The sequence below is a fragment of the Chamaea fasciata genome, unplaced genomic scaffold (assembly GCF_029207755.1).
Source record: "Chamaea fasciata isolate MVZ Bird 193981 ecotype frontalis unplaced genomic scaffold, bChaFas1.0.hap1 SCAF_19, whole genome shotgun sequence".
NCBI classification, from domain to species: Eukaryota; Metazoa; Chordata; class Aves; order Passeriformes; family Sylviidae; genus Chamaea; species Chamaea fasciata.
The window spans coordinates 10,438,957-10,451,185 of NW_027094104.1; the positions used below are offsets into that span (position 1 = coordinate 10,438,957).

At 54.5% G+C, this 12,229-nt stretch overlaps 1 protein-coding gene across 1 annotated transcript in view; it reads left to right on the forward strand.

Annotated features, from left to right (window-relative positions):
- The window catches only part of DNAH9 (dynein axonemal heavy chain 9), a 137,106-nt gene that overhangs the window by 11,506 nt on the left and 113,371 nt on the right, over window positions 1-12,229 (forward strand). The window contains exons 14-21 of the mRNA XM_066200303.1: window positions 563-698; window positions 1,678-1,874; window positions 2,298-2,725; window positions 5,181-5,403; window positions 6,953-7,119; window positions 8,379-9,249; window positions 9,854-9,984; window positions 11,050-11,176. Of these exons, the coding sequence (XP_066056400.1) occupies window positions 563-698; window positions 1,678-1,874; window positions 2,298-2,725; window positions 5,181-5,403; window positions 6,953-7,119; window positions 8,379-9,249; window positions 9,854-9,984; window positions 11,050-11,176 (2,280 nt within the window). The remainder of the gene's footprint in view (window positions 1-562; window positions 699-1,677; window positions 1,875-2,297; window positions 2,726-5,180; window positions 5,404-6,952; window positions 7,120-8,378; window positions 9,250-9,853; window positions 9,985-11,049; window positions 11,177-12,229) is intronic.

Genomic DNA, 12,229 nt, shown 5'->3' on the forward strand with positions numbered 1-12,229 from the left:
GGAGAAGCTGAGCGACAGGAGGAAAACTGCTGTCCCAAACCTTGGTGTTTCCCAGCAGTTTTGCCAGAGCTCAGAGTCCCCTGCAGGCCGGGAGAATCCCCAGAGCTCTGCTCCTCACCTGCCTGGAGCCAGGTGTTGTGCGTGTCAGGGACAGCCCCTGGCCCGGAGGGACAAGGGTTATAGACCCAGCCCTCTCCTGAGGGTCACTGCCTGGCCTTGGACTCTGAAGACGACCAGATGGGTTCATCAGGATGGGCCTTGGAGACCCCCAGTTCTCCCTGCCCCAGGGGTGCAGAGCAGCCCCAAGCCCCGTGGCCTCAGAGAAGAGGGAGGAGAACACGTGGAACACTTTCTAAGGCTCTTCTGCACTCCATTTTCACCTTCAAGTGTTCCTGTAGTCCAAGCAGCCCTTGACAGGAGCAAATCGTGGCCCCAGCAGGAAGATCCTCCTCCACAAGGCTGACACTCCTGTGCTGCCCAGCTTCAGCCCGTGGGGGTGGGCAGCTCTCTTTAGGACAGACTCAGCCCTCTCATGTGTGAAGGCATCTTCTTTGTCTTCCAGGAAAACCAGAGCCTCCTCCTTGCAGACCCAGCATGTGATGCCTGGAAGGTGTATTTGGATTACGTGGATGAGATAGTCCTGGATGGATTCTTCACTGCCATCGAGTGCTCGCTCGAGAACCTGCTGGAGAACACAGGTGACGCCTGGTCCCTGTCCCCTGGCTGCCTCTGCAAGGGGACATCTCTGGTTGTGCCCCCTCGTACTCAGTGGTTGTTGTCTTCCCCCTGGCTTCCCTCTGGCACCGCAGGAAGGGGAGGGTGACTCCATCACTGGTCACTGGCTTGCTCAGGGGAGGGATGGAGGTGACTGTGCTCTGTTTGCAAGGGTTAAGGGACAGAGGCAACTGGGGCTTCCTCCCGCCGCTGTGCTTGGACATCAGTCACCTCCCGCCCTCCCACGCCCAAACCATCAGGGTGGCACCATCCTTCCTCTGTGGGGAGTCTCAGGAGCCAGTTCTGCTCCTGAAAGGCACAAAATGAAACCCTCAGCCCCTGAGCATTAGTCCTGGGCAGAGCTGGGCTCAGGAGGCACCAGCCCAGCCCTCCTTGCTCTGCTGAGAGCAGCCTGTGTGCAGCTAAAGCACATCTCCAGGAACGCCTCCCTTCTGGATGTGGTGGCACAATGAGCTGGGGAATTGCATGCAGTTCTTCACCATCTTGTTAAAAACTTGCATATGTTGTCACATTTGCATCTGGCTTCAGTTTCTGGTTCCTGGGTTTTTTTGTGTTTTTGGTTTTTTTTCATGCCTTTCACCACTAAATTAAAGAACCACTTGGTTCCTGTTGTTTTTCTCCTCTGCAAGTGCTTCCATGCTGGCATTGTTCAGCTCTCAGACTCCCTCTGCATTAGCTGAAGAGCCTGGTCTCTTCAAGCCTTTCCTCCTCGAGGTGTTTTCTGCTCCTTAAATCACTTGAGTCTCATCTGTTCCCCACTGCCTTTGGTGGGTACCACAGCACAGCTGGTTTGCCAACACCTCTGTGGGCTGTGCAGACACCAGTGAGTGTCTGCCACCCTCCTGCTGTCCCTGCGGGGCATCTGGCATCCTTTGATAGGATGTTAGTGGTGGCTCAAGATTCCTTGAAAAAGATCCTGACGTCTCTGTGCTTCCCTACCAGATCCCAAGGCAGGGCTCGCTCCCCTGTTTGAGGTGCAGCTGGATTTGGTGATCCCAGATTTGGTGTTTCACCCTCCCTTGGACCCTGGCACCAACGATGGCTTCTGTGACATGGTGGAAGGTCTTCTCCAGGGCATCTACCACATCTCCTCGTTGGTGCCCCGGCTGGCCACGCACAGCGGCTTCTGCCACTACCAGGTCTGTGCTCCGGGGCTTCCCCAGCCTGGGTGGCCGTGAGGAGGTGCCACGTGCTCCCACGTCACTGTGCTCTCCTCTCTCCTCTCTCCCTTCTCCTCTCTCTCCTTGCTCCTTCCTCTCCTCTTTCCCCTCTCCCCTCTCCCTTCTCCCATTTTCTCTTCCCTCCTTTCCCTCTTTTTTCTACTCTCCTCTTTTCTCTCTCCATTCTCCTATTTTCTCTTCCCTCCTTTTCCTCTTTCCCTCTTCTTTCTACTCTTTCCTCTCTTCCTTTCCCATTTTCTCTTTCCTCCTCTCCCTCCCTCCTCCTTTCCCTCTTTCCTCCTTTCCCTCTTTCCTCATCTCTTTCTCCTCTCTCCTTTACCTCTTTTCTTTCCCTCTCTCCTGTCCCACCTCACCTTTTTTTCCCCTGTTCCCCCCATCCAGGCCGACCTGGAGGCCATGCCCGACCTCGGCGCGCGGCGCCAGGAGCTGCTGAGCCGCGTCCAGTCAGCGGCGGCCGCGTGCCGCGAGCACCGCGCGGGGCTGGAGCGCTTCTCGCACCTCTGCGGGGAGGACAGGAGGGAGCTGTGCCGCCAGCTCCTGCTGCACGGCCGCGCCCTCACGCCCGCCGAGCTCGAGGCCCAGGGCCGGGACGGCGTCCCCGCGGCATCGCCGCCCGCGCTGCGGCGGTTCGGGGAGCACCTCGGCTCCTACGAGCGGCTCTACCAGGAGGTGGCTGCCATGCCGCCCACCAGCACCTTCCTGGGCTGGCTCAGGCTGGACGCGCGGCCCTTCAAGGCGGCCCTGCTCAACGAGATCAAGAGGTGGAGCTTGGTGTTCAAGCAGCACCTCCTGGATCACGTCACGCACAGGTGAGGGCTGTGCCTCCGCTGGGGTTTCTCCTGGCTTGGCTTGTTCTGCCCACACCCGTGAGGACAGGAGATGGTTGTGATGGGTTGGCGTGGAAGAAAAGCAGGCAACGGGTCTTTGGTGGAAAATCCGAGGGTCTTTTATTCTTCTTTTTCATTCTTTATTATTATTATTACCACCTCTTCAAGTCCAAGGTTGGGCATGTCCTCCAGGTCAGGCTGGATAGGGGACAGAGGGACAGGAGAGGAGAGAGGGAGGGAGGAGGGAAAGGAGAGAGAAGGGAAAGGAGAGAAAAGGAAGAGGGAAAGGAGCAAAGAGGAATAACAGGAGCGCTCCCAAATACAGCCAAGCGCTAAGACTTTGAGCAAAGGGCGATCCCAATTTACAGACACTAACCTGAAACATTCTAGCAACATTCTAACCAATCACGAGGGGCAACCTAACCCATATCAGCATGGTAACTCCCATGATCCCCTTGGAGCAAACTCTGACTCTCTCTAACTTGAAACAATGTCCCTGAGCTTGAGGCATTGCGTTCCCTTGCATTGATCCTGACTGTGGCTGGCTTTGTGGGCAGGCCCCTGTACCTCCACATTGGCTGGGCTGTATTGTGTCACACTGATGGCCAGGTCAGGTGGAGAATCATGGAATACCCTGGGTGGGGAGGGATCCACAAGGACCATGCAGTCCAGCTCCTGGCCCTGCACAGACACCCCAGAAATCCCACCCTGTGCACCCCTGGGAGCATTGTCCAAACACTCCTGGAGCTGTGACAGCCTCCAGAGCTAATACAGGAGCCAGAGAAGGGGCCATGCTGCACAGCAGCTCCATCCCATCCCATCCCATCCCATCCCATCCCATCCCATCCCATCCCATCCCATCCCATCCCATCCCATCCCATCCCATCCCATCCCATCCCATCCCATCCCATCCCTCTGTCTTCCATGCCCTGGTCTCTGCTGGTGTGTGAGCTGGGAACGGTGACATCACTTGAGACATCCCTGAGCCGCTGCCCTGGGACCCGATGTAGGGCGTTAGACCAGGTGTGTGTTCGCCCACTCCTCCTGAACCAAACAATCCCATCTCTGCCCGGGCTCCAGGCTCTCTTTGCTGGGTTTGATGGTGGCCATCAGTAAATCTGCATCAATGTGAGGAGGTTATGGATCTGATGATGGCCATTAGTAAATCTGCATTAATGTTAGGAGCTTTCTAAAAGCCCATGATTCAGATAGCCTGGCATGAGCAGTGATGGGGAGGTTTCTTCAGGCTACCAAAAAAGGAGCAGTCTGGGCTCCAACTTTTGCATTAAGACGTTTTCCTTGCTCTGAGGAGCTGCTCAGATCCGTGCAGGACAATGCCTTGGGTGATTTATTGGTCGCAGCTTAGTCACGACTGAAGGGTGTCTTAGGTTGTGGATGCTCCCAGGGGAGCTCACAGACATCTGAAGAGGAGGCTGCTGCGTGGGGTGGTGATGTGATCTCTTGTGTGCTTTTCAGCGCCATAAATCTGCCTGATAATTTCTTTGCAAAGAGGTTTTGTGTGGCAGAGAACGAGCGTTTAGGGGCTGTTATTGAGAGTCCCTGACTCAGCAGTTCAGTCTTTATGAGGTGAAGTATTTAAGGATACTTTTAGGCCCAGCAGCATCTAGAGAATTTAAGCAGGCACTTAAAAAGCATTTTGAGACCCCGGAGCCCACTGTTCCTCTGCTGAAAGTGCCCAGTTGCTGGTGAGGTTAAGAACAGGATAAGCAGGTGAGGAAATGTGACCCAAACATTCTCCTTATCTGTGATGGTTTAAGGCTCGAGGGCTTTGAGAGACAAAGATCTTTAAAATAAAGTCCTGGAGGGATTTTTTTCCCCTCCCACAAATGTCCAGTTGCTTTCCTAAACTGCTGTGAATTTGCATCAGCTGCAGGGGGGAGCTGCGCTGTGAAGAGAGGCAGAGCATGAAGGACAATCCCTGTTTGTTACGGGTTTGAAATGTGTCAGGTTCACCTGGGGAACTCGGATTCTTGTAGTGGAAGAGATGGGCTAAAAACTGCCACAGAATCCTGGAATGATTTGGGTTGGAAGGGATCTTAGAGCTCATCCAGTGCCACCCCTGCCATGGCAGGGACACCTCCCACTGTCCCAGGCTGCTCCAAGCCCTGTCCAGCCTGGCCTTGGGCACTGCCAGGGATCCAGGGGCAGCCCCAGCTGGTCTGGGCACCTGTGCCAGGGCCTGCCCACCCTCCCAGTAAAAACTGGACACCCCTCCAGAACCCTCCTGAGCTCCCTGCCTCTCTTCAGGCACCCTGTCTCCAACCTGAGAAGCCCCAACGTGTCTTCCTGTTCCTGGAAGGGAGCTGTACCACACCCAGGGATACCTTTGGGCAGGAATTCCAGTTCTGAGGCTGGACATCAATTCCAGAGGAACTGCCCTCATCCTGTTCTTCCTTCCCTGCCTTGTGCTCTACAGCTTGGCCGACCTGGATGAGTTCATCCGAACCGCCGAGGAAGGTTTGAGCAGAAAGGTGGAGAAGGGTGACTACGGTGGCTTGGTGGAGGTCATGGGTCACCTGCTGGCTGTGAAGGAACGTCACGGTGCCACTGATGCCATGTTTGAGCCCCTGAAGGAAACCATTGAGCTGCTGAGGGCCTACGAGCAGCAGCTGCCCGAGGAGGTCCACCAGCAGCTGGAGGTGGGTGAGGGTTGTGGTGGGCACGGCAGTTTGCCCAGGAGCAGAAATAAAGGGAGCAGGAGCATCCCAGGGATATTCAAGGCCCTGCTCCCTGTCATTAGAGGGCCTCAGTGGGCAGTGTTTTGATGGGCCTTAATAGCTCTAAATCTTGGAGTTACACTGAGATTTTTTTTTTCTTTTAAAGCAGAGATTAAGCCTTTTGTTATGTGTGGAAAAAAACATGGAATTGCCTGCTCCGACTCCCAGCGATCACTCTTGGAAAAAAAAAAAATAATGCACTTTCAAATCCATCTGTTAATTAGGTTGAATTATAATTATTTTTAAATAAGCTGGTTCTTGGCAGCTATGGAGATGGGAAGGATAATGTTGGCAGAGGAGCTGCCTTCTCACAGGACTTCAGCCCTCCTCTGGGTCAGGACCACCAGATCTGCTTCACCCAGAGGACATCCCTGGGAGCAGGTTATGGAAATGTTTTGGCACCATTCCACATCCGTCTCTCACGAGTCGGTTTTTTGGGAATTCCTTTAGTTTCTGCAAAAGGGACCGTGAGCTGAAGGTTGTAAGAGATGGTGAGGTGCCCAGCCAGTGGTGGGGGCCAGAGACAAGCCCTGCCAGCAGTGTCTCCATCCGCCATAAAGCCCAGCCCTGTGGGGACCCCAGCTCCACTAAATCCCCCTGCCTGGGAGCTGCTGGTGCAAATGACTGATTTACTTCCCTGAGGGAAGAGATGAGGAGCAGCCACCCAGATGCAGGAGACAGCAAAGGAATTGTTCTTCCTGGCGAGTGACAGCAACACTTGTGTGTGAATGATTCATTCCCTCCTGCATGGAGTGGGAAAAGCAGAAGTTCCTCTCGGCTCCTCTCCCTCCGTGGCTGGGGAGATGGATGGGCTGGAGCTTCTGCTTGGGAGGAAAAGGAGGAAGCAGCTCTGTGTGTGGCCATGGATAATGATTTCTACCGAGACCGTAATGAAAAATGCCAGGAGGAGCCCCCTGAGGAGGGGCTGGCCCTGCCCTGGCCATCTCTGCTGCCTCAGAGCTGCTTGCAGCTGTTCCCCTTCTTCCCGTGGTGGGCCTCCGTTAATCTCCTCGAGAGTGTGAGCTGGCACGGAGAGAAACCCAAAGTCTTTCCTGTGGGCTTGCGCAGCACAGGGAGAAGAGGGAACCTGGGGACAGCACAGCCGTTGGCAATCGTGGGATTGTCAAGGTTGGAAAAGACCTTTGAGATGGTAAAACCTCACCACCCACCCAGCATCACCAGTAACCGTATCCCCAGGTGGCACATCCACACGTTTTTTGAACACTTCTAGGGATGGTGACTCCACCACTGCCCTGGGCAGCCTGTCCTGATGCTTTACAACCCTCCCTGTGAATATTTTTCCTCATTTCCAACCTAAACCTCCCCAGGCACAACTTGGGCCACCCCAACCGACCTCCCTCCCCGTTCCAGCCGCGGGATCTGTCTCTTTTCCCGTCCTGTGGTTATCCACGGGCAGATCTCGCCCCGCAGAGCCAATCCTGCCTCCCCAGCAGTGCCGTTGTGCCCGCAGGAGCTGCCAGAGAAGTGGGGCCAGGTGAAGAAGCTGGCCGAGGCCGTGAAGCAGCAGGTGGCCCCGCTGCAGGCCGGCGAGGTGACGGCCCTGCGGCAGAGCTGCGCCGCCTTCGACGCCCAGCAGCTGCAGCTGCGCGAGCGCTTCGGCAGGGAAGCTCCCTTCAGGTGCGGATGTGTGGGGTCCCTGGTGCCCTGAAAGGAATTTCCGACTGCCTTGCCCTGGAAAAGCAAAGATCTATCCCTTCCCATGTGTAACAAAGGCTTTCTCCCCCATGGTTCCTTACAAACATTGCACAATCTGTTCCCTGAGTTTCGCAAGTCCCTCACTTCCCCATGGTATCCGCTTTCCCTGTTCCCCATTAGCTATGGGGCCTGGTGTGCGATTTCTGACTCACCTATGGCCACTCACCCCCTGCCCTGCCCCCCGGTACCACCCACGGACCTGAGACCCTATATAACTGAGGAAATCCACGTGGTCCCCCTCTTTGGCTCCGGATTTCACCTTCAGCACGTGGAATAAACACCTGCTGGAATTAACCTGGGGCTGGGAGCCTTCTGCCTCTCTGCTGAGCTAGCCTGTAACGTGTGTGGATGTGTAAGCTTCATTGCTGCCTGAATTCTTCTCAAGCAGTTTCCCCATTGGAGAGGCTGACCGGGATCTATCAGGCTGTAGCTGCACCCCAAAAAGACACACGCTTACACAGGTGGTCCGGCATCACACCAGCCTGGAGAGAAAAAAGCTCATCCCTGTGGTGCCTTGTAGGGGCTCCCTAGAACAGAGGCCAGACAGAGTTAGAGAATAAAGTGGGTTTTTATTGACGGCCTTCAATAGATGCACCTTGGGCAGCCAAAAGCCTCCCAGAGGCTACACTCAAGATGGATGATGGCCACGAGTTTTTCAGCCAGTTATAAGCTGGGTCTATTTGCATATCAGGGGTTAATTGTCCAATTACAGCTTCAGGTAATGAGGTAATTTACCCCCGGTTTGATCCCCCCCAATTCACTTTTGTTTGTACTTTTCGGGGCCTGAGGCTGCGGTGTGTCCTTGCATCACAGGCACAGAGGGATTATTTTGTCTGACCAAAATGTGAAGACAGTTAAACTAACACTTTATATGGAGTTTGGAGCAATGCATGAATGCACTGTAGGATTTGAAAAACATGAAAGCTAAAATGTTAAGGCATCACCTGCATGTCCTGGTGATCCAGAGACCTCCTCGCTGCTCACAGCCCGCTGTGCCTGTGGTGGTGTGTCCCTGGGAAGAGGTTGGGTTTGGGTGGTGCCAGCAGTGCCACGTGGCTCAGCCATCAGGCTGTAGTAGAGACCTTTCATCTCTCCCCTGGCTCTCGGAGGCTCTGTTTGTTTCACGGGTTCTTTAGAAGTCGTTACAATATCACTCACGAAGAATAAATGTTTATTTCTAGGTTTGACACCAAAAAGCCTTATCAACTGCTGGATGCAAAGCACATGGAGATTAAACAGATGGAGTCAGCCATGACCTCAATTTATGAGTCAGCTGGTCTGTTTGAAGTCACGGTGCCAGAGTATAAACAACTGAAGCAGTGCAGGAAGGAGCTGTGTCTTCTCAAAGAGCTCTGGGACATGATCTCCCTGGTGAACACCAGCCTCGATGACTGGCAGACCACCAGATGGGTGGATATTAACGTGGAGAACATGGACCTGGAGTGCAAGAAGTTTGCAAGAGAGATCCGGAATTTGGACAAGGAGATGAGGGCGTGGGATGCTTTCAGTGGGCTGGACAGCAAGGTGAAGAACATGCTGACAGCCCTGAGGGCCGTGGCAGAGCTGCAAAACCCCGCCATCAGGGAGAGGCACTGGAACCAGCTGATGCAGGTGACGGGCGTCAGGTTTGTGATGGACTCGGACACCACGCTGGCTGACCTCCTCAAGCTCAACCTGCACGAATTTGAGGGGGAGGTCCACGGCATCGTGGACAAAGCAGTGCGAGAAATGAGCACGGAGAAGGTGCTGAAGGAGCTGAGGGCGACCTGGGGCTCCAGGGAGTTTCAGTACGAGCCTCACGCCCGCACCCACGTCCCCTTGCTGAAGTCAGATGAGGAGCTCATTGAAACCCTAGAAGACAACCAGGTGCAGCTGCAGAATCTGATGTCGTCCAAACACATTGCTTTCTTCCTGGAGGAGGTGTCTGCCTGGCAGAGGAAGCTCTCCACCGCTGACTCTGTCATCTCCCTCTGGTTCGAGGTGCAGCGCACGTGGGCTCACCTGGAGAGCATTTTCATCGGCTCAGAGGACATCCGGGCACAGCTGCCCCAGGTAGGAGCCCTCAAATCCCACATTTCCTGTTGGGAAAGTGTTGAAGAAGAGGCTCCATTATTAAACGGTGCCCAAATCCCCAAAGCAGGGCTGTCCTCCTGCTGCCTCTCCCCTCTGGAGGCTCCCTCAGTGCTGTGGTTGTTCCCCCAGGATGTTTTTGCTCCCCAGGCTGTGTTTGAGCCGTGCTGATCTGCTCCCTTGTACCGCTGCATTGCAAACACAGAGTTCCTGGGTGCTGAGTGAGAGCTGCTGCCTTCCCTCAGCGCTGCAGGCGCGTTCCCTCTTCCTTCAGAGGGGAGAGGACCGAGATCATCACTGAGACACTGCAAATCATCAAACAGAGCTGGCCCAGGCAGCTTTCCCTCCCTGTCCTTCCACGCCGGTGCTGGGGGAGAGCAGCTTTTCTCCTTCTCCTGCTCTGGGGGCCTCCTCAGGCTGCCTCCAGCTCCCAGTGTTATTCCAGGCTCACAGCCATGCTGAGGAGGAACATGCCTTCCACTGGTGAAGGAGGAACTCTCCCCTCACCCCAAAGACAGCCCTCAGAGGATGGGATCTCTCAGCACACCTTGCTGTGACCTTTGTGTCCCTTTGTGTCCCTTTGTAGGACTCCAAACGTTTTGAAGGCATTGATGCGGATTTTAAAGAGCTGGCCTATGAAGTTCAGAAAACCCCAAATGTCGTTGAAGCCACCAATAAACCAGGCCTGTCCCAACAGCTGGAGGACATCCAGAGTAGGTGGGTAGAGCCTCAGTCCCAGGATTTTGTCAGAGGCTGGAATCAGCCATAAGAAGTTGGTTGAACCTGTGCTCCAAGGCGTTTCCTGAGGCTCTGTCACAAATCTCCCGCTTTTCTGACCTTCCTCAAGTTTTTCTATTTGTGACCCATCATCCTGTGAGGTGGGCAGGCCCTGGCACAGGGTGTCCAGAGCAGCTGTGGCTGCCCCTGGATCCCTGGCAGTGCCCAAGGTCGGGTTGGATGGCTCCCCCTGGGACAGCGGGAGGTGTCTCTGCCCATGGCAGGGGTGGCACTGGGTGAGCTTTAATGTCCCTCCCAACCCAAACCCTTCTGTGACTCTGTGATGTTTGCAGCAGAGCTGAGCCCGTTTAATTTACAGAATTATCCCTGAGGAATAACACAGCTCCCTGAGACAGACCTGAGTGCCCTGAGGTGGAGACACTTCTCACTTAACATATGAATCTGCCTGAAAAACACTTCAAAGTCCGTGCTAAGCTGTTGTGTCAGTAGCAGCTCTCCATTTCGAATAAAGATTTGATTTTATTTTCAATCGAACAAGGCCAATGTTCCTCACAGAGAATGTTATTTAGGAACTTTGTAAGCTCAGCAGCAGTTTAGCATGTGAACACTGCAAGATTCATTTTAGATCGGAGCAAACAACTTTCCTTTCATGCTTTGCAAACACAAAAAGCTGAGCTGGTTGGAATCAGACTTTAAAATGTGGCTCATTAGAATAAAAGCGGTTCTGGAAATGTTCATCCCAGTGGATGCCACCACCTGTGGCAAAGCTACGAGCTTGTCTAGAGCAGCGGGTCGGACTGCAAACCTTTCCAACCTCTTCTTCCACTTGTGCTTCTGCTTTTTTATGAGGCTGCCCCGACTCTTGGGTGTTTGACCCCTGGAGTAGAGAGTGAGCTGTGAGTTCCCCTGTGCTTTGTGGATCTGTTCAGGGCTGTGGGAAGGAGCAGCCTGCAGGCTCAGCTCGTGCCTGAAAAGCCAAAGGGCAGCAGGAAGTGTATCAGGTATTTACCCACCTGTCCTGGGCTCTGCTTTTTGTCTCCCCAGGTTGTCTCTGTGTGAGAAGGCTTTGGCTGAATATTTGGACATGAAAAGGTTGGCCTTTCCCAGATTTTACTTCATTTCTTCTGCAGATTTACTGGACATTCTTTCCAACGGCACCAACCCACATCTGGTAAGGCGTGTACTGCGTCACCTTTGCATTTTCCTGCTCTCAGGAGCGTCACAGTGGAAGGTGGTATCCTGGAACTCTCCCTATTGTCCTTTCTGGAGTGATTTTCTCCCACCTCATGTGGATGGACAGCTCCTTCCCGGCTGATCTCCCTCTGTCATCGCTGACAGGCAGCCCTGCCCTGGGTGTTGTCTGCTCTAACCCTGGTGAAGCTTGTGGCAGGTTCAGGGAGATCCTCCGTGGGTTTTGTGCCACAGGAACAGTGGCTGTGTCTCTGCTGGGGCACAGTGAGCCTGCAGGAAAACGACTTTGTTGAGGATCTCGTGCAGAGCTTGTTGCTGACCTTGGATCCCAGCCTGGGATGGCACCAAACAAAGAGCCCCAGGCTGGTCATTCTAGTGTGGGAGTGCTGCCCGCTGGGGGCTTGCAGAGGGCTGGTTTTTTAGGCAGGAGAGGCAATTTCCAGTAAATGCCTCTTCCTTTCCCCCTGCAAAGCCTTTGGGATGTCCTGGTGGCAGGGCAGGGCAGGGAGGAGCACAGCCAGGAGCAGCTGAGCAGCTGCTGGTCAGGCAGCGCCTGTGGCTCAGGGCCAGGTGGTGTCTGACCCTGCACTGGGTTTTGGGATGGGGTCTGAATGCCAGGTGTGGGGAATCCCCCCAGATATACCATTCCTCCTCCTGGCTGGGCAGGATTGCTGGATCGTCCCGAGGAGAACTGGCAGGAACCTTCCTGTTTTGAGAAATGGCTTCACAGCCCCCTTCCCCCATCCCCAAGGGTCAGAGCCCTCTGTCCCCCGTGGGCAGAGTTCAGAGGATTCAGTCCAGGTTAGAGGATTCAGTGCTGCAGGTGCTTTTCCATGTGGAGCTGCTGTCAGGAAACTTCAGCCCCTCAGCCTGGCAGTGCCATGCCCTGACCAGCCTGGTTTGGTTGGTGTGTAAACCAAATCAACTTGTTCACAGCAAATGGAGGCTGTTGGGTAGGGAATCAACTCCTTTTTTCACCTTTTAGTAGCCAGCAGTCTCAGCCTCCGTAAGCTTTTCCTCATTTTAAGCGTTT